Below are 22,367 nucleotides of genomic sequence, written 5' to 3'. Positions count from 1 at the left end.
ACACCCTTTTAATTCCATCTTCAATCATTACTCAAATATCTGAGCACTTCATAAAATTGCTGTTTGTTCTTCCTTGAATACCAGGACTGCTTCACTGACCAACTCTCCCTCCTCTGATCTCTTCTTCTTTTGCATATTCTTCTTTTTTTCCATTTCCCAACATCATTTTTTTGTTTACATTCTCCACTTTCTTTTGATTTTTTTTTCCCTATGACTTCATTGTTTCTACAAATTGCCCTGAAGAAACAGCAGTTGAGCGAAGCACACCAGCAAGAACACTGCCTGCTGGTCACCCTCACAAACCTGTCTTTCCAACCAGACCTTACCCACCATGGTCGACTGCTCCTATTACCATCCCTGGCCAAGCAAGGCTCAGCGGAGTGGGGGGTTCCGTCACCGCTGCCGATTCACCGGCAGGCTCAGCAGCTGCTTCTCCACTGAAATCTCCCTGGCTCTTTTCCCCATCACCTGCATGTTCTGCACCTATTAGATCCACCATGGGATCTCCACTTCAAGCACCTAACCATTCCTCTCCAGTTAGCGACATACTGCCCTCGTCCCCCTTGAGGTCTTACAGGACTATACCATCACCCATTAAAACAGTTGTCCAGCAGGGTCAATATCCTGTGCAGGCATCTGCCAGCTTGGTGTCTTCTGGAAGTCCATCTAAACCTGCCACAGATCCTGCATCCATCAAAAATCTTTCTTCAGCATTCACTTCAAGGACCTCCCCAATTCACTCAATTGCCAATGGTTATGTGTCGGATAAGTCGTCATCTAATGCAGCTCCAGTATCACCAAAGACCCCATACAACATCTACAATTCTGGTGTGCCTTTTAAGATGGATCCAGGAGCACCAAATCCTGCTTCTTCTAAAAGCATCTCCAGCCTGTCCTCTTTGAAAACCTCTTCCGATTCAACCCTCTCTCCACGGGGGGGTAAGTCATCCCTATCATCGCTCTCCTCCACTGGAAGGACCACCATTGCTTCATCGGAATTGTCCATGATGAACGGAAATGCCTCAGTTGTAAAATATCCGTCATCCTCGTCCACGCCCTCTTCACCCTCTTCTCGGCTTCTGTCGGAGAGGAGCTGCAGCCTTCAGGAGAGAATCCAAGCCACCACGCAGGCAGCCACGTCTGGCATCAGCGCCGCCATAAACGAAGCTATCGACTCATGCTCTGTGTCGGGTTACGGCACTCTTAAATCACTGTCTTCCCCTCGAAGATCTGCCACAGCAAGCTCTGCTTATGGTTCTCTGAGATCTGCAGCTGCTTCCCCAGGTCCTGCAGTTTCTTCAAATACAGTCACGGTCCCTGTTTATTCATTGGTCAATGTCATGGTAGAGAACCCAGTCAAGCCAGGGCCAGGGTCTCTTAAAATGGCGTTTCCCGATTCCCCTCGTGCCTCGCCCTCTTCCTCTGTATCGTCCTGCGTTACTTCCTCCAAAATTAAGTCCCAGTTGAAATCGCCTCCCTTCATCACTCCCCCCATTGTCCATCGTGCCGCAGCTTCCAACCAGGAAATACTGAAAGATGTAGCCGACATGAAAGAGGACCTCATGAGGATGACTGCTATCTTACAGACAGACACGCAGACAGCAGCTAAAACTGTCCAAACATCTCTCACAAGTACTCCTCAAGAGAGCAAGTTAGATGATGATGAGCCATATACTCTGGTGGAGAAAGTCAAAGAAGATTTAGTGAAAGTCAGTGAGATCTTACAGAAGAACATTGTGAGTGAAAGTAAGGCTAAAGAGAGAGTAGTCGAGGAGGATGGCTGGGAGGAATTTTCTACAGATGAAATTGAGGAAGCCCAACGAAGCGTCCTCTCTCATGAGGATGACACACATCGGCTTAAGCTTCAGTCAAATAATAATCTAGAACTGGCTAAAGTGGTTGACTTTTTAACTAACGACATTGGCGCTAGCTCTCTCTCCAAAATGGCAGAAATGAAATGTAGGTATGAGGAGGAGGCAAAACTGGAAGGGGAAGAGAAACAAAAACGTGTCCTCAAACCATCCATGACAATACAGGAGCATAAGCTAAAAATGCCTCCCCCAGTCTCAGGAATGCTCAGATCTCCATCAGAGAAGGACCTAAGCAAGCTTGCTGAGTCATATCAGGGGGGAGACACTATTCTTGAATCACCAGAGGAGCTGTCTCACGAGCAGGACAAGAGTCCTCTGTCTGACAGCGGCTTTGAGACCAGGAGTGAAAAGACACCTTCTGCTCCCCAGAGTGCAGAAAGCACAGAGCCCAAGCCTTTATTCACGGATGCTCCCATCCCCCCAAGTGTCACTGAGAGCAGGTCTGAGGTGGGCCACATTCAAAGTTACGAGCAGCCTTATGATGAGCCGGTTCTCATTGAAGAGGCTGTGTCTGATCTTCCTTCAACGAGCTCAACCTCAGCCGTCCAGATGAAAGTTGCTGAGGAGGACTCGATGAGCATGTGTCTAAAAGAGGAAACTCACATTACTACTAAAACTAGAATGGTCTATCACAAGCCTCAGATCCCTGATGGTGCTGAGGTGATTGAGGAAGCCATGTCAGTTCGAGACATCATGAAAGCCTTTCAGTCTGGTAGAGACCCATCCAAAGAATTTGCCGGGCTTTTTGAACACAAAGCTAGTCAGGACTCTGTCAAAGGTGATGAGCTATCTCCTAGGTTCCTTGACAGAGACAGTAAATCTAAACCCAAAGTAGAAAGGATAATTGAGGTTCATATTGAGAAGGGCCACAGCACAGCAGAGCCAACTGAGGTTTTTATCAGGGAAACTAAGAAACACCCTGAGATGTATGTCTACAAAGGGGACAGGAGCTTTAAGGAACTGCTTGATTATGATGAGAACCAACAGGAAGAGGAGGAGCTGATTGTCGAAGAATCCTTGCCTCCTTTCCTGGAAACATCTTGTGTTAACACCCCAGTGTCGCAGGAGGATGACAGTCGGCCAAGCTCTGCTCAGTTGATAGCCGATGATTCATACAAAGCCCTAAAACTGCTTAGTCAGCATTCCATAGAATACTGTGATGATGAGCTATCAGAGATCAGAGGCGAGTCTTACAGGTTTGCTGAGAAAATGCTCCTCTCAGAGAAACTTGATGCAGCATCAACATGTCACTCAGACACTGAAGATTCTGCAACGATGGCTGCCAAAAACCTAACATCTGATGACATAGGTCAGCAGCATACGAGCCCCAAAAAAGAATTTTTTCCTAAGTCATCAAAAGACAGTTCTCCAAAACAAGGAACATTTTTACACAGAGATGAACCGCCACAGTTTGATAAAGTTACAGTGCTCCATTATTCAACAGAACAGGGTAGTCCCAAACATGCTGTTTGGATGAGATTTACAGAGGACAAACACGACAGAAGCAGGGACAAGCTCCTCTATGAGGACCGGGTAGACCAATCTGTGAAGGAAGCGGAAGAAAAGCTTTGTGAGGTTTCCCAATTCTTCCGTGACAAAACAGAAAAGCTCAACGATGAGCTTCAGTCACCTGAGAAAAAGCCTATCAGACGAGAACTAAAAGAACCAAGGTCTTGGCCCACCTCAGCTTGCAGCAGTCCTCAGAAAACACAGCAGACAACTAAGTCAGGCGAGGAAGGAGTCTATGAAAGCAAACTCAGGGAGCCGTCTGTTGGTAGAACATTTGGCAGCGTTCTACCAACGGAAAAGAAAACCTCTAGCTTGCCAAGCAGTCCTCAGAAAAGTGATGCAATTAAACAACAAAAAAAGATCAGTGAATCTGAACCCTCTTCTCCTGCCCACATAACATCAACATCCAGAGTCAGCTCCGTGAGGATGAAGTTTGAATCTGAGTCGCAGAGAAAAGGTCAGTCCAGTCCAACCAAAATCCCCCCTCCAATTCAGCCAAAACCTTCAATTAAGACATTACAGGAGAGCAAACTCCCCGTTTACCAATTTTTTGCTGACAGAAAAGCGTCTAAAGTGACTGAAACTTCACAAGAGGACATCTCCAAAAGTAGTCATGATGATAAATGTGACAAACCTGATTTGGTGTCACTTCAGTCCCCAAAACACTGTGGCGATATGTTGGTGAACAGAAATATCCCAAAGCTCTCACTGCAGAAACAAAGTAGTGTGGTTGAGCCTGAGAAAGGCACCAGTAAAGTCAAAGATGCTCATTCTGTCGTCACTCAAGCAATTAAGGCTGGCAGTAATGCTCCTGAAAAAGAAAGAGATGTTAACAAATATCAAGTCGCAAAGAATGTCTCAGCTGAGCTTTCAAGTAAAGATAGCGAAGAAATGACAAATAAAAATGTCAGAAAAAAGTCTGACTCTCACATTCCTGTAAGAACGCCCTCCAGTTTTAACGATAATGACCTCCCAAAGAAACCTGCAGTAACCAAACCCTCACAGATTCCCACACTATCTAAAAGTAAAAGCCTTGAGAAAACTTCAGCAAAAACTCGCGAAAATGTAACTTTTGAGATTCTTGATAACGCTCCTAAAGATTCCAACTCCAATAATTTAGTCAGTTCGAGAGACATTCTGGAGGTCATTACCCCTCCAACTGCTGCAGCAACCAAAGAGAATTTTAAAGGCATGAAAACGTTGCCTGTTTATGTCAGCCTCCAGGTGGGCCGTCAGGCTGAGCGGGAAACCAAAGGGGCGCTGCAGGCCGTCAAACAGAACTCTGTGCTTCCCATAAGCCCAGATGACGACACGCTAGAGCAGATCTCTTTCATAGATAGCTCAGGGAAAAGCCCCCTTACCCCTGAGACCCCCAGCTCTGAGGAGGTCAGTTATGACCTCACCTCCAGGACCCCTGATGGCTTCATGGGATTACTGACAGGTCAACCCAGCCCCATCATGGAGGTATCTGAGGAATTAGAAGAAGATGACCAAAACAAAGACATTTTCTCTTTTAAAGACGCCCCAAGTGAAAGCAAAACTCAAGCGGACCTTGCTAATGCTAATATGCTAGAAAATAAAATGACTGATAACTATCAAAGATTTGAAAATACTTCCAATCTGCAAGAAAACACAATTAACGGCTATGACGAAAAAGCAGGGCAGGACGTCTCAAAAGACAAAGGGGTGGCATACATTGAATTCCCCCCTCCGCCTCCTTTGGATCTCTCAGAAACATCCGATCCAGACAGGAAAGGTTCTTGTGCTTCATCAGAAACTGAGACAGAAATGATGGAAGTGAATTTACAGGAGGAACACGACAAGAGGCTCCTGACTGAGCCAATAATACGTATTCAGCCTCCTTCACCAGTGTCCCCAGATGAAGAGGATAGTCTGTCGAATGGTGAAGACGATGATGAAGGGTCAATCTTTCACCCAATCCCCAGTAAAAAATTCACCTTCAATGCTCCCAGGGAGGATGAGGAACAAAAGAGGAGGGAGAAATTAAAAAAACATGACAAGAATGGAAACAACAAAGAACTTGCGAATGGAACCAGTGGTTTTAACGGTTCCAATGGTTCTAATGGCAAGGGAGAGGACTATGAGTATGAGCAAAACGGAAATGACCAGTCTATAACGGACTGTTCCCTCGCCACAACAGCTGAATTTTCCCATGATACTGATGCAACAGAGATAGACTCCTTGGATGGATATGATCTCCAAGACGAGGACGATGGTATGTACGAACAAGCTGATTTAAAGTCGCTCGGAACCCTAGATAGTCGGCGAGACGTCTGGGCGCCTGACACGTTTCGATCCCTGGAGCGTTCTTTTCCTCAGACTAAACTTGAAGTTATTGAAGAGGAGAAAACCCCAGAGGAGTGTCAGAAGGACCATAAAGACTTTCCTTCAGATGGTGAAAAACCTAATGATGGTCTTGAAATGAACCATCAGAAACCCTCAGATAAAGAGGGTTTTTCAGATACTTACTTTAGTTATAAGTTAGAAGAGGAGTTCAATTCTCCGTTTAAGACTGTCGCCACTAAAGGCCTGGACTTTGACCCCTGGCCCAGTAAAGGCACTGAAGACGACGTCGTCGACATGGAAGAAACGCAGGGAAGCAACGGCGAGCCCAAGCCTTTCGGGCTGGCAGTCGACGACCAGTCTCAGGCCACCACGCCAGACACCACACCGGCCCGAACGCCAACAGACGATAGCACGCCAACGAGCGAGCCAAACCCCTTCCCATTCCACGAGGGAAAGATGTTTGAGATGACGCGCAGTGGTGCAATTGACATGAGCAAGAGGGACATGGTGGAGGAGAGGCTCCAGTTTTTTCAGATTGGTGAGCATTCCTTCTCGACGGGCAGATACAGGGTCAGGGAACCTAAGGTAGATGCCTCCTCACGAGACAGGGGTCAGGATGCAAAATGTAGTCCTGTAATTGTCCCTCATGTTCCTGCACAGACGGCCACTGTCCAGCTAGAAATGTCAAACGCTGTCAGCAGCTTCTGTAGAGACGCAAATGAACCGACATTCTCTACATTTAGAACGGGAATTGTCGCATCATCGGATAGAACTAATGACTCTGTATGTAATGTCACTTTTGATAATGTTATAACTTCAGGTATAAATGTAGTAACCTATGCAAATTATCAAAATTTTAATGCACCAAGTCTCTCAAATTCTAGCGGTCCTGTGGACACATCAGGAACATTTGACGATTTGGGTAGCACTTTCTCCCAGAGCCAAAATGGCTCTACTGCACCTTCACAAAGAGTGACCAACACACAATCATTGAGTATCAACACCAACAGCAACACCACCTACCCTCATTGTGTTCATTCAGATGTTATTCAAGCTGGCAGTAGATCCAACCTGATAGAACTTTCCCTGAGCCAGCTAGACAACCACAGAAACGATGGAAGTGCTCTTACTAATGTAGCAATACGAAGCACAGGACCCAAAGGGGTCAAAAAACCGATATACAAGTCCAGGATACCAGTGAGAATCCCCAAACATCAACTATGCAGACACATTGACACTGATAAGATGCAAGACAAAGCGAATACATTCCTCATCCGGACACATACGTTCAGGGAAAGGCAAATAAGTAGCACAAATGACACTGCAGATAGGTCAATCAGTAGGCATGTAGATAATCCTCTGGACCCAACCTTTTCCAAGGAGGCTGAGCCAAAGTTAGAGGAGACAAGACCTCATGTTGAGGACCAAGAACGCTGCACGAGCAGGGACACATTCTTTTCAGAACCATCTAGAAGTTCCTGCCCTTCACGCACCTCCACATCCACCACATCAACACCTTCTGCTAGAGCCGCGAGCGCTGAGCTTGAGCAGGCCCGCAGTCAGAGGCTGAGGAGGAGGAGCAGGAGGAAGAGTAGGCCGACACATGGAGGGGAGGAGCAGAAGGAGGAAGGGAATAAGGTTGATCAACCAATCACGAGTCCCGTCACCGCAAACACGACTAGTTTGTAAACTCTTTCTAAGCACTTCCTGTGTATCTATCTCTCTCTCTGATGCATGTAGCTGTCGTGGGTGCTTGTGGTGTCATGCAAGTGTAGCTGTCACATTTTTGTGTCATTGTGTTGTCTGACAAAGCCGTTTGCGGGTAATCCTTTGACAGTACGTGGAAGGTAGATGGAAGAGATGAGTCTTTAGTTGTCAAATCCTGGACTCTTTTGTGAAAGGCTCCTTCAGTTCTAGCGTGGTAGGTTATGTTTCACCCGCTCAGACCTAGCGTCAGGAGCGTGACACAAATCATTCATATCTTTCCTTGAACTACTTGTCCATCCTGCGCCACTTCTCAACAGAAGTCATCTCAAGACTTTACATCATGCAGGTCTAGAAGCATGCTCCTCATACGTGAAAGAAAACCAACCAAACGCCACATTAGCAAGCATTAGCGGTGGAGGCAAGTAAAAACTCCCTCTAGGGAAGAAAGGGTACTCTGGTTTCTTCCCACATTCCAAAAACATGCATGTTAGTTTAACAGGTGACTCTAAATTGCCAATAGGTATGAGTGTGAGTGTGAATGATTGTTTGTCTATGTGTGCCCAGTTCAGGATGTACTCCGCCTCTCGCCCAAGGTCAGCTGGGATAGGCTGAGGATGGGTGGATGTTCCACTTGAACGTGTTGTTCAGTGACCATCTGTACTCATCACACTAACACCATAGGGGCAATCACTCACTCTGCCAAGACCAAGCAATCCTAATTTGGATCTGTACCAGACTTCTGAGGTTAATCAATTTGTCCAACATGATGTTGCATATTAGAACTGTATGGCGATTGTCTGAAGTCTTTTGGTTTGGTCAATGGTTTCATTGCACCCAGTTTTGGATTTTGAGTATAGAACCCAACCTGGTTCTCCTCTACTGGTCAGCTCGAACAGAAGGAGCCTCTCCAAGGATTTGTAAAACGACACTTGTTATTAGCTTGTCAAACCCGCCACATGACAAAGAACTTTATTCGAGACTTAGATGTTAACAACTGTGACATTGTGTTGGTTTTGGTCTGCTTGCCTGGTCTGTAGACGTCACCTTTGGTGGTGTTTTTGCTGTTTGGGAGCGCTGAGAAAACAATTCATTGGCCAGACATGACAATCAGACCTCATGCAGTGTTCCACACGGGGACGGGGGCATTAAAGGGATAGTTCAGATTTTGTGTGACATCCCCGTCAGCAGTGGACTATGTCAACAGTGACTTACCCCCCCATTTAGTCCCGCGAATCCAGTTGTAGTCAGATTTCCGTGACGAGGAACATAGTTCTGCGTAGTTGCTGGGTCATTTAAGTAAAGAGTTTGGCTGATTTTTTTTTTTTTTTTTTTTTTTGGGAGAGGCAATTTTATGATGCAAATTTATTACTCTTTTGAACGCATATTGTTTTGAGAAGCCAAACTCTTTAAATGACCCAGCAACTAAGCAGAACTTAGTTCCTCGTCATGGAAATCCGACCAGAACTGGACTCACGGGACCAAATGGGGTGGTAAGTCACTGTTGATATAGCCCACTGCTGATAGGGATGTCATACAACTTCATGTCAAAAAATCCAAACTATCCCTTTAATCCTTGTGCTTTATTGTCAAGGGAAAATCTGCTGCTGGCTCCAAAATAGATAAGAGACGAGACAAGTTCTTTGAGAATGATGAGAGAAAAAACTTGCATTCAAGCAAAGAAATCAGTACAACCTTCAACAGATACCTTCTAGAGAAAATGTCTCCCTTCTCATGCAGAAATGTGAGTTAATATAGGAAGCAACATATGCAAGGGGTGGGGTGATCTTCTCACCCTGTGGGGGACATAGACGGTGAAGGGCAGAGTCACATGCCCGGCCACCCCAAGGCTATTTGAATCAGAAATCGAGCATATGGAGGACGTCTACACAAAGGATTCTATTAAAACATACCGTCATATACTGGCATCAGAAGAAGGCTAATGACATCGTGTTTGTGCGTAGGCGTTCATTTTGTCGTCCGTGTGGTGCAGATAAGGTTTCATCATGTGTTAACTTTCTGATGTTGTTTGCACCATGAGTCAATTGGGTGTTTGAGTTAGTGACTTCCTGTTCCCTTGTGTAGTGTAACTCAGTGTTTTAAGTAAGACCAAGTTTGCCTCTGGTTAGTTTCTGTGCTTCATTTGCAACATTTTCTTATTCTCTGGCAGACCAAGGGCCTCATTTATAAAAATGTGTGTGGAAATCTGACCAAAAGTTTGCGTACACCAGAAACCCAAAATGTGCGTACGGACAAAAGTATTCAGACCTATAAAAAGTGGCGCGCACACACACACTCACGCAATTTGAGGTTTACAGTTTCCACCTTGACAAGAAGTGTGCATACGCAACTCCGCCTCTAGTTACGCCTTTTCCACGCCTCCACTTCACCATAGAAGGTCAATGCAAACTAACTCATGAATGTGGCGTCCAAAATTAAGGAGCCTTGATTGCATTGGAATCACGGCTGCTGGGAAGACGACGAGGATGAATAAGCGGACTTTCTTGGAAATGGAGGTGGAAATACTGGAAAAGGTGTCATATTTGGGAGACACAGCAGTGGCATAACAAAACAAAGATTGAGTGACAGCATGTTCATTGTCTTTTGTTTGAATGGAGCAGAGCCAACTGAGGCAAAACTTTAAAAAAAATTTTTTTAAAGCAGTCTCATATCAAGGCACACATTTCTATTTTTTTAGATTAATATAAGCTTAGCAAAATCTGCTTCATTTAAAAGTGGACACAAATACTCAAAACGGGGATGAAGTTGTTGCGAAAATGAATTGCTGAAATTCCAGATGGGTAGTTTAAAAATATTTAATTTTATGGTGACATTAACAACACCAAACTATTAGATATATTATAGAGAAGGGAGAAAGTGAGCACTAAGGACATATTAGTTCTGTGTCACGTAAACGTAAATCGTAGAATTATTTAATTGACAACCTGATGTTTGTTATAATTAATATTAATCCACACATATTATGTAAAATAAATAAAATAATGATAAATAAAGTGATGAAGAATAATGGTGTGATGTTTTCATGCAATGATGGATACATCTTTATTGGCTTCCATTGCGTGTTTATTTCTAACATATGATTTCACTTCACCCCTTAAAATGTGTTTCACCTTTTTGCCATGTCTCCAAAAAGTGCGTATGGCAACTACAAAGGTGGCATAGCGGTGCGCACATTCTCACGTCAGGTTATGCTTTTATCGGTAACATACTTGGCATGGAAAATGGCGTACGCAACCTTTCGGCCCCGTTTTGTGCATACTCAAGCTTTATAGAGGAGGCCCCTGGTGCATTTGAGGTGGATTAAGAAGCGCAGTTACCAGCCATACCGCCACCTACTGTACGGAGTTGTCACAGTTGTCTACATTTACAGTCTCATTGTAATCTGTTTGTGAGCAATGGTGAACACCGATTGCCAAATCATGCCTGCCGGATGGGTTCTGGTTTCAAGTGTCAGCCATGAGTTGTTTTCATCATCAATGTTGCCTGATGGTGGATTGTTTGTGCTGTGAAACAAAAACACCACACTTATATATTTTTACTAACAGTACTGGACATTTAAGACTTTTCTGGCCTCTCAGACCCTTTCGATTGGACTTGACTTTCTTCTGTTTTGTGAGAGAATACTTAACATACCACAAGCACAACCACTGGGGATGTTTTGTCTACAAAAGCAGGGGATCTCCAGTTAGTCGATAATTTGACGCTACACAAAAGTGACTCGGGTTTCTTCGGTGTAAAGTAAACAAACCTTCTGTTTTCATTTGCCGTCGCTTCTCTCAACCCTTGTGTGTCGTTTCATTGTGAGTTAGCAAACTTGAACTTATCATCACATTTGTTCATTCACCCGTCTGGCGTATCTCACAATGGTTTTGTTGTGTCCTGCGCCGCCTGCTGTAGGCCCCCAGAGTCCCTGCGAGAGGACGGACCTTCGCATGGCCATAGTCGCAGACCACCTCGGACTCAGCTGGACTGGTGAGCGCAAACATACAACACCCCCCACCCCCCACCCCCACCCCCACCCACACACACACACACACACACGCAAGCCAAGAACAGCCAGATTTGCAGTCTTTGCTGCCATCTGGTGGACACTTGTGCTTTGTGTAGCTACATATTACACGGATATGCTGATGACTTGTGCTGCAGTGGCGTCGTCACATCCATCAGAAACACATCATGTGCACCACATCACCAGTAGAAGGTTGGAAGTTCAATGTCAGATATTGTGTGCACAAATGATGTCATGATACGTGCATGCCGTGTCAGTGGATGTGCACACTGACATCAGCGTTAAGGGTGTGGCCTCTGCAGCCCAGACAGAGCCAGACCACCTGCACTGCAGCACATACCCACGCCTCTGTGCATGCATACGTGTATGTGTGTGTGTGTGTGTGTGTGTGTGTGTGTGTGTGTGTGTGTGTGTGTGTGTGCATGCATACACACTCGCAGGGGCGTGCCTGTCTGACCGGTGGCCCGATGTGGAGGCTCTGATCCATTTTTAACGTGCACCACAGCACTGAAGTGAACACAATGTTCTCTCCGCTTTCAATTTACTGCCGAGAATCGATCTCACCTGCACAGTTTATTAGATCCAATGCAAAAAGTATGCAGTGGATCTGGAGGTTCTAAGTGGACAAGAAATGGGAGAGAGATAAATATATTTTTTGTAATTATATAACAGCTTAAAAAAACGTTATGCTACTAAAATGACATAATTTTTCCTGATAATATTATGAAGTTATTCTCATATTATTAGAACGTTATTCTTGTAAATGGTGTGCTTTGCCTCCATGGTGAATGATGTTGCGTGTGTTCCAGAGCTGGCCCGGGAGCTGGACTTCTCCGTGGAGGAGATCAACCTGATCAGGGTGGAGAACCCAAACTCCTTGACGGCACAGAGCTTCATGCTGCTAAAGAGATGGGTGCACAGGGACGGTAAAAACGCCACAAGTAAGCCAGGCGCTCTACACAGTCGAGTCATTCCTACAGTTGTGCGTGCTTAATAATACATTCATTGTGTGTTTGTGTGTGTGTGTGTGTGTGTGTGTGTGTGTCTTTCTCCTCTCCAGCGGACACTTTAACAGCGGTGCTGAATAAGATCAATCGCTTGGATATTGTGACTTTGCTGGAAGGGCCCATATTTGACTACGGTAACATTTCAGGCACGCGCTGCTTTGCCGATGATAACGCAGTATTCCCGGAACAGTCCGATGGTAAATTGTAGTCCACCCTAGCTCCTCACTCTTTTAGACTCTATTCCTCTCTCTATCTCTCTCTCTCTCATCTTTACCTTCACCGTTCCTCACCTGCTCTCTCTCAGTCGGACACGCCCGACCTCGTTAGCGCTTACAGAAGCAATCACGCTTGACCCGACCCAGCCTGGTTGAAGCCAACTTTTAGCTGTCCTGCAGTGAAGAGCGGAATATTGTAGATATAGTACAACAGCACTTTCACGCTGACCAAAGTGAAAGTGTAATAAATCGGGGTGTAACGGTACTGTCACATTTTTTCCCGTACGGAACCTTTGCTTTGGTACAGAGGTGTATCAATTTCGTAGGGCTGGGCGATGTATCGATATTTATTTAAAGCACAATATCAAAACCAACCATATCGTTGATATCGATATAGACTGGATTTGTGCTGTATCTCCCTCATCCCTGCATGCAGGAGGAGGTAGGTGGGGCGGAGCAGAAGCCCGGCGGTAGCGCAGTACTGTGGAGGTACTTCAAATTCAAAGCATAAATTAAATATTTTTCACCACCTGAAAACTTGGCATAAACTCCAATACGAGGAAGTGTGAAGCTGAGCTTCCTGTTGCCTGATGCACTTGACAGGTTGGTGTTCCTGGCACAAAATAAGAACATGGTTGTGGCTTGTAAAAAATATTTACCTAAAAAACTCAATTGAAAGTATTTTAGAGTTGCTGACATTTTAAAATGTCTTTTTAAACCGGGCACTCCTTCATAGTTTGTTCTTTTGTTCTTAGCTGAGGATTTGAGCATAGCTAAAGGATTTGGCTTTTTCTGTATTTATTTCAAAAAGAGAATGGCCTACTTTTATTTTAGAGGTTATTTTTAGATAAGATTTTTAATGTGCATCTTGCATGAAGCTTTAAAATGTCAAAAAACATCGTCATGTTAAGTATTTATTTCAATAAAACAACTTGACACGCATATTTGGCTTTGGTTTTGTCTAAACTCACTTTGCTTAAATAATATCGGGATATGCATCGTACATCAGGATTCAACCTAAATATATCGGGATGTGAATTTTGGTCCATTTCGCCCAGCCCTACGATTTCCTACACGGTACACATTAAGCCTTTGGGTAACAATAGTGCCAAGGAGAATCTAGAGCTTGAAAACCCTCGGCCGTTGTTAAAGTCTGCAAACATGAAAAACCTAAACTGTTGCAGTTTACTTAAAAAAAAAAAAAAAAAAAAAACTATGTTATTATTCTATTTTTGTTAATAATCTATTTGTTTATTTTTCTTTATTGCAGAACAACCTCCTTTTTTAGGTTTAATTTTAAACATCAAAAACAAACTGTTGCACTTTACTGGGTAAAGTACATACTAGATTGTATTTCCTTTTTATTATTTTGATATAATATTTATTATGTATGTGTATAAACTACTGGTCAAAACTTTCAGAACACTCCAATTTCTCTAGAGGAAAAAGCTGCATTTTGAAGTGTTAAAATGGTCTGTCCCTTTTGCACTGTTAATTGCCTTTTGCAGCAACCAGTGACTTTCTCCAGTACTCACAATGCTGTTCGACTGATGATGACGAGGATATAGTACCGCAGTGTGTTCTGAATACTGTTTTTATGCAGACCGAGGAGGTAGTAAGTACTCCAGAACGTGGAACACCTGTAGGAATTAGTTGCACCAACTGCCAAGGCTTGATCAAACTCCATTCAAATTGTTGACCCATTTTGTGGTCCCTGAAGCAGGCCTTTTTTGTGTCATTCTGAAATACACATTATTTTTCAGTTTTGCGTAACCTTATCTTTTTTTTTTTTAACCTCTGGCGCTTCACCACTTACCTTTGTACCATTCCAAGCTATTCATTGGACTTGAACGACTTAAATAACTGGAAAAATTGGGTTGTTCTAAAACTTTTGACCAGTAGTGTGTACACATTTTTTTTTCCTTTTTTTTCTCCTTTGTCGGACAACTACCTGCTAGCAGTTTGCAGTTTTTTATGTGTCATTTTAAACATGAAAAATATAAACTGTTGCACTTTCCAAAAATAAAAACCCTTTAACTACTAGATATTACAGTGTTCCCTCGCTGCATCGCACATTTCGCAGATTTGCCGTTTAGCAGATTTTTTTAAGTGCAATTTTGCTTCTTTTTTTTTTTTCTTTTTTTTTTTTTTTTACAACTTATGAACACGCATTGTTTTCTGCATCCTTGTGGTGTATTAGAGCGATCTATTGGTGCTCTGTTGTATGTGTCTGTTATTGTATTTACTACTGCTACCAGCAGAGGCTGTTGTATGATCATGTGAGAGTTGAAGACAGTGCGGTTCCATCGCTCAGTGTGTGTTTACGTGCCTGTACGAGCGTTTTAGGAACCCACAGTAGACAATAGCCGGCTAAATATAGAGCCACAACAGTCCTTATTGGCTAAGGGAGAGTTCTCGCCCATTGTGTTCTGCGTCCTGATTGGTAGACCATTGTCAATCAATCTTTGTGCCATTTCCTGTTGTTGTCAGTAGTCGCTAGCAAACTACAGTAGCTAACTGCTTGCTAACCGCCAATAAACAATAGAAGAAGCAGCAGCTAACCGTCTAAACAAGAGAGAAATGTGAGAAAATGTTAATGCCTGTCTGAGAAAAGTGTATAACGTGTATGGTGAGGGCTTTTACTGCCTTAAAACATATATAATCATTGCAAACGAAGTTGGCTACCGCGATACCCCAGCAACCCTAATTAGGATAAGCGGCATAGACAATGGATGGATGGAAGTTGGCTACTTTGTGGATTTCACTTATTGCAGGCTATTTTGGGAACCTATCCCTCCGCGGTGAACCAGGGAACACTGTATTTTGGTTTTGTTATTTTAATTTAATATTTATGTTTTATTTTTATCGGAGCAGTTTGCCGGTTCTTTTATGTTTAATTTTACAAGTGAAAATTGTCAACTATTGCACTTTACTAAAAAGAAATCGTACAAACAATTAGGTGTTATTCCATTTTTTATATTTTTATTTAATATTTATTTATTTCAAATGTTTCATTTCTAGAAGTACCTGCTGGCAGTTTGCCATATTTTTAATGTTTACTTTTAAAGTGACAAAATTTTAATAATGAATTTTTACTCGTTATTTTAATGAATTTGAATAATAATTCATTTTATTTTTAACCGACCTGTGGAGACGGCTCACCGTTACACCCCTTTTACTAAATAGTAATAATGATTGACGGAAGTAAGGGGGGGGGGGGTTTCCAGCAAGCAATCTGTTCACGTATGCATCATGTCTTCACATGACTCTTGCGCAATAGCGGCTGGAGTTGTACTTCTGAGTGATATGACGTCTTTGTATGATTTCACAAAGAGTTCTTTTTGTCAGGATGTGAATTTCGAGGCCTAGATTGCCGTCGATTCTGAAAGCAAAATGTTAGGTTTTGTTGTTTTCCATGTGTGAGCATGCTTCCGGGTCACAGCGCTGGTTGATTGCTTGCCGTCCATGCCTTTGCTTTTTATTTGACTTTATGACCATGAGCCAGAAAGCACACGTTAGTTTGCTTGCTAGTTCCTCGCCTTCTGCCTTTCTCTCTTCCCTCTGGTAACAACGTCACCGTGTTTGTTCTCTGACCCCCGACACGTCCGCCGTGGGACATTGCAGACCGCTTTGATTGGCACGTGACATGTTGTGGTCTGGAATGGTCCCGTGTGGTGGTGGTGGTGGTGGGGGGGCGGGGTCAGGGTCAGAGGTGCAGGCCGTGTTGCGTTAACATGAGCGTGCATGCTCCTCAGACTAACTCCTCCTGCTAACGGCGACGACGCCTTTCCCAGCGTTGGAAAGGGCGTCGCCGCCTGTTAGGGTTTCTCCTCACCCCAGCGTGTGTGAAGACGTCATCTCCTCCTCGCCTCCTCCCAGCTTCATCCTCTCTTCAGGCCGGCAGATCTCCTCCTCCTCCTCAGACTAACTCCTGCAGAGAATCGCTGACTCAGCGCTGAGCACAGCTAGCTAAGTCATCCAACATGGCTGCTAGCTCCCATACAGCCTCCTTTAACGCGCCCCCCCCATCCTTCCGTGTCACATTCATGTTTCCTCGAAAACTTGATCATGTTTGATTGATCCAGATGAGCAACCTGGTCACTTCCTGTTTGTCATTAATGTCCTTTTTTGTTTGTTTGTTTGTTTGTGCGCGACCTGAAATAGCTCCAAAGCCTCTTAGCTCTCCCACGCTCCCGCAGTGTCCTCAAACGCCTCACGCCGGCGTCCCCCTCCCTAGCCCCGCCTCTTCATCCTCTCCTCCGCCTCCTCTCCCTGGCGCCGCCTTCTTTTTCTCCTCCCCTCCCTCCGTGTTCCGCTTCCCCTCCCCCCCGCCCACGCCCCCCGTCTACCTCCTCCCAGTCGCCCCCGTCCTCCCCCACCTGTGCGACCTGCCTTACTCCCCCCCGCTTCCCTCCTCCCCACGGAGCCCCTTCAGCTCCTCCTTCTTCTTCTCTCGCTCTCCCCACCTCCACCTGCTGTCGCCGCCTCCCGCTTTCTCCTCGCCGTGCTCCTCTTTCCCTTCCCCTCCTCCTGCTCCTCCCCCAGCGATTTCACCTCCCTCTCTCCCCGCCTCCTCCCCACCGTCCCCTCTCCCTCCTGGCGTCCCTCCTCACTTTAGGCGAGACCATTCCGTCCCTGAAGTCTACATCTAAACACAATTTGTACTCACCTCAACTAATCCGCAAACTAACCCGCATGGATGCTAGTTAAGCTAATCATGCTAAAATCATGTGACTCCACCCCTTTTAGTAAAAAAAAAAACAAAAAAAACCCTTCTGATTTCACATTTGGCCCAAAGAACGTAGATTAGCGCAGATGTCAATTTCCTGAAATTGTTGTACTGTCCCTTTAAATCTGTCTCCATCTTGTCTCTCACACACACACCACACACACACACACACACACACACACACACACACACTTATGCAGTCTCAGCTTTTAACTTCACAAAAAAATAGCACTTTTTTGGGAAAACCTAAGTCGTAAATTTATGAGACTAAACATAATCTTATGAGAATGAAATATGTTTTTTTTTGTATTTTATGTATGTACTTTATTTATCCCACAGCGGGGAAATTTTAATTTACTTAAGGGAAGTCATATTTTTCAGAGAAAAAAGTCCTATTCTAATGTGAATCAATTAATTTTAATCGCACTACAATAAAGTCCTTTATTTTTCAGAAAACAAGTTATATTTTTTGAGGAAAAAATTAACTTCAAATAAAAGAAGATGAACTTATGAGAGTAAAAGTCATTTTTGAGAAGAAAAAAATTACGATAATAAAATTGTATATTTTCAAGAAATAAAATATTGAGGAAAAATAAATCATATACAAGAATTAAGTCTTTTTTAATTTTATTTTTTTAGAAAAATGTCATATTTTTTTGAATAAAAATCTTTAATTTTTGTTGTTGTGTTACGACAATAAGATTGTATTTATTCATTTAATAATTAAGTTGAATTTTTTAAGAAATGTTTTTTTCTACTTTTGGGAAAAAGTAATGTCACAAGAATAAAGCCCTTTTATTTTTGAGGAAAAAAAGTTTTATTCTTTGAGAAAAAAGTTGTAAAGTTATGAGTAAAAAAAAAATAAATCATATTTTGGAGGAAAAAAGGGTGTAATCTCACACGAATAAAATCATTTGAAGAAAAAAGATGTATATTTGAGAATTAAGTCAAATTTTTGGAGAAAAAATAAGCACTCATGCAAGTCTTGTAAGAAAAAATTTATATTTGGAAAAAAAAATGATTACGATAAAAATCCTACATTTCTACAAAAGTCGTAATCTTACAACAATAAAATGACATTTTCAAGAAAAGGTTGTTTATTTTTGAGAATGAAGTTGAAATTTTCAAGAAAAAAGTTGTATAATTTTGGGGAAAAAAAATGTCCTTTTGGTTTTTTTAGCAAAAAGAATGTTAATTACAAAATAAATCATACATTTATGAGATTAAAAATATTTTTTTTTTGGAGAAAAAAGTAATAGATAAAATGTTATATTTATAAGAAGACAAAGTTTAATATTACAAAAATAAAGTCATTTATTTTTGAGGAAAGACATCTTACATTTAGGAGAATAAAAACACTACATTTTGAGGAAAAAAGTCGTCATTAAAATTGTATATTTCTAAGAAGACAAAGTTCTTTAAATTATACTTTTTCAACAACCAAGAACAATATTTCTGAGGAAAAGGAAGTCTTACAAGAACAGTCATTTATTCTTGAGGGGGAAAAAAGTTTCTTTTTTTTTTTTTTTTAGACAAAAGTCATAAAAGTATGTCGCATTTTTTAGAAAAAAAAGTTGTAATGTTACAATAATAAAAAGGATATTTAAAAAAAAAACTTGTACATTTTTGAGAACATTTTTTAAATTTTTTTGAGAAAGAAGTCACAAATTTATGAGAATAGAAACCCCATATTTTGAGGGGGAAAAAAGTCACAATCAAAATGTAATATTTCTAAAAAGGAAAACGTTCTGTATTTTGGAAAATTAAGTTGGACTTTTTTGACAACCAGACAAGAAAAAAATAAGTTATCTTACAAGAATAAAGTTATTTTTAAGAAAAAAAAATAGTTTCATTTATGGAAGAACAAACTCGTAAATTAATGTGAATAAAAATGGCATTTTTGTGAAAAAAAAAGTTGTAATCTTACAAAAAATAAAATGGCATGTTTAAAAAAAATCCAGTATTTTTGGGAATTAAGTACATTCTTCGGGTTGTACAAGAATAAGGTCATTTCTTTTTGAAAAAAGAATTGCATTTTTGAGAAGAAAGCCACAAATTTATGAGAATAGAAATCCTATGTTTTGAGAAAAAAAAGTCATTTTTAAAATTTCATTTTTGTAAAAAGAAAAAGTTTATGATGTTCATGATTAAAACTGTACGTTTATGAGCAGAAAAAAAATTGTATTTTTGAGAATTCAAATGTTTTGTGAAAAAAAAGTCATTTTCCAAGAATGAAGTCACTTATTTTTGAGGAAAAACACAAGTCACAAATCTATGAGACTAGAAATCATATGTTTTGAGAGAAAAAAAAGTTCTGAATTTTTGAAAATTAAGTTGGGCTTTTTTGACAATCCCAAAAAAAATTTGAGAAAAAATAAGCAGTCTAACAAGAATGAAGTCATTCATTTTTAAGGAAAAAAAGTTTATTTTTTGAGGAAAAAAGTCTTACATTTCTGAGAAATAAATTCTATATTTTGAGGGAAACGTCAGGATTAAAATTGTACATTTATCAGCAGAAAAGTTTTTTTTGAGAAATAAGTTATGCTTTTTTTGACAACCAAAAGAAAGGTTTTGGAGAAAAAAAGAAGTTATCTTACAAGAATAATCTTTATTTTTGAGGGACTTAAGAAAACAAAGTCCAATTTTTTTAGGATATAAAAGTCTCAAAATTATTAGAACAAAAATGATATTTTTGAGGACAAAAAGTTGTAATCTTAGAATAAAGAATAAAATAGTATATCTTCAGGAGAAAGTTATGTTTTTGAGAACTAAGTCAAATGTTTGATTTTTTTTTTTAAAAAAAAGGAATTTTACAAGAATGAGGTCATTTATTTTTTAAGAAAAAAAATGTTTGAGAAGAAATCTGAGAATAGAAATCCAATGTTTTGAAAAAAAAGTCATGATTAAAATTGTATTTTTGTAACAAGAAAAAGTTATAAAATTATATTTTTGAAGACAAAATAACAAGAGAACAAAATAACAAGAAAATAGCATATTTCCAGAAGGAAGTTGTATCATTTTTAGAATTAAGTAAAATGTTTTGTGAGGGAAAAAAAGTACTTTTAAATACTTTTTAATTTTTGAGAAAAAAGTTCAAACTTTAGCATAGAAATTCTATATTGTTTAGATTTTTTTTAATTTTACAAAAGTAAAAATAATAATAATGTTAGAAATGATACATTATCATAATTATAAATAACTCATGTAGAAAATTAAGATGCTCTTTTTTTAAAAAACAAATATTTTTCAGAAAAAACGTCACACTCTAACAAGAATAAAGTGTCTTATTTTTGAGTGAAATAAGTTGTGTATGTTGGAGAAAAGTAAAAAGGATAAAGTGAGGATGAAGTTGTGTGTTATGACGACGATAAAGTTGCAATTTTGCGAGTGTAAATGAAAAAGGATGCCAGAGCAGCAGCAATTTCGGACGTGCTGAGAAGATGAGTCCATTTGTGTTCCTCAGTGATTGTTTGTACTTCAGACGTACGATATTACTCAAATGTACCCCCCCCCCTCCACCCCACCGGTGTTCCTTACTGATGTGTCTTTTGAACAAGCAGCGCCTCTTTGCTTGTTCCTTCATTTCATCACCTCCACCGCTTTGCCTCCCACTTTTCCTTTCTCCCACCTGACCACAACACAGCCACCCCCACCGCATCCTCCCCTCCCATGCTAATCCTGTCCTCCTGCCACCCACCCAGGATACCACAATGTAGATCTGGAGCTGCAAACCCCCTCTGACCTGAAGTACGCGCCCCCGACCCCGCTGCGCTCCGACGACTTTTTCAGTGAGGGCGAAGCCCCCCTAGATACCCCTAGCCAGGCCGCCACCCTCACCAGGCCTAGCGACCTCTCCCTCGCCCAGACCACAGGCGGGACCCGCGGAGAGCCCCCACTGGTGCGGGTGGAGGATACCAGCCTGACGTCCGGCGAGAGCGGCGTGTCTCGCGAGTGGCCCGACAACGACAGACGGGCGGCGAAGCAGCGAGGGACCAAGATTGAGTTTGAGGGGGCTTACGCCTCGGGTCGCGACCAGAAGCCGGAGCGGGAGGCTGCCAACGGAAGGATGGAGGAAGAGGAGGAGGAGGAGATGACCCAGGAGAGGTTGCAGAGTCTCCTGGAGGACATCAAGCTGGAGGAGGAAGGCTTGGAGGAGGATGAGGAGATGACGGAAGAGAAGGTGCACGCCATCCTTCAGCAAGTGCGACAGGCAGAAAAAGACTTGTCTTCGCTTACAGGCTGGAGAGGGGACGCCGCCATCATGCAGACCGCCGCCTCGGAGGAGGGCAGGTAGGGACCACCAGCTGGCTTTTCAGTTTGGAACGTGTCAGACCGATTTCTTTCCCCGCCAGCCCCGACAGTCTGGCCGATTCGCTGGAGCAGCCGCCGGCGCGCAGCGGCAAAGATGGCGGAGGTGGCGCCGACGCCGCCGGGGAGGAGTCGGGCAAGAGGAGGGGAGCCGAGGAGGGAGGAGGCGACAGGTCGGGCCACAGAGTCCAGGTGAGAGGATGCGATCCCGCGCTGGTCCATATGTGCTTGGGATGCCCCGCCCCCTTTGAAAGCCTTTCAAATGTTGCGCATAGTGGGCACAAAATGTCATTGATGACGAGGATGATGATGAGGAGGAGGAAGAGGAGGAGGAGGAGGCGGTGGAGTCCAGCTCTGAGGAGGAGACCACCGTCACCACCAGGGTGTTTCGCAGGCGGCTCATACTCAAGGTGTGTGCGCTTGCCGTGTGCAGTGCACCAGTGTGCCGCTAGGGGGAGCTCTTTGGTCTTGCTGTGCGTGTTTGGTTATCATGCAGTGACTTCTATCTCATGAGAAGCTTTTGGAAAAAAGAGTTATGTGGTATTTTTCAGAGGAAAAAAAATCTGACTGTAACGTGAATAAGTCCCATATTTTGGGGGACTTACAAAACCAAAAAGTTTCATTTGAGAAAAAAAATTGATAAATAATCATAAAGAGTAGTAAATCATTTTACCACAATAAAAACAA

General features: G+C 42.4%; 1 protein-coding gene across 20 annotated transcripts in view; it reads left to right on the top strand.

Annotated features, from left to right (window-relative positions):
• The window catches only part of LOC129167887 (ankyrin-3-like), a 96,260-nt gene that overhangs the window by 66,528 nt on the left and 7,365 nt on the right, over positions 1-22,367 (top strand). For 17 of the 20 annotated variants that reach the window (XM_054752548.1, XM_054752559.1, XM_054752545.1 and 14 more), the window contains 7 exons: positions 244-6,225; positions 11,310-11,384; positions 12,231-12,362; positions 12,482-12,625; positions 21,074-21,662; positions 21,725-21,872; positions 21,956-22,090. In XM_054752548.1, the coding sequence (XP_054608523.1) occupies positions 244-6,225; positions 11,310-11,384; positions 12,231-12,362; positions 12,482-12,625; positions 21,074-21,662; positions 21,725-21,872; positions 21,956-22,090 (7,205 nt within the window). The remainder of the gene's footprint in view (positions 1-243; positions 6,226-11,309; positions 11,385-12,230; positions 12,363-12,481; positions 12,626-21,073; positions 21,663-21,724; positions 21,873-21,955; positions 22,091-22,367) is intronic. The other 3 variants (XM_054752561.1, XM_054752562.1, XM_054752560.1) reach the window with 1 other exon arrangement.

This window comes from Dunckerocampus dactyliophorus, chromosome 15, assembly GCF_027744805.1.
Source record: "Dunckerocampus dactyliophorus isolate RoL2022-P2 chromosome 15, RoL_Ddac_1.1, whole genome shotgun sequence".
Classification (NCBI taxonomy): Eukaryota; Metazoa; Chordata; class Actinopteri; order Syngnathiformes; family Syngnathidae; genus Dunckerocampus; species Dunckerocampus dactyliophorus.
This window is presented reverse-complemented; position numbering and strand designations above follow the sequence as displayed.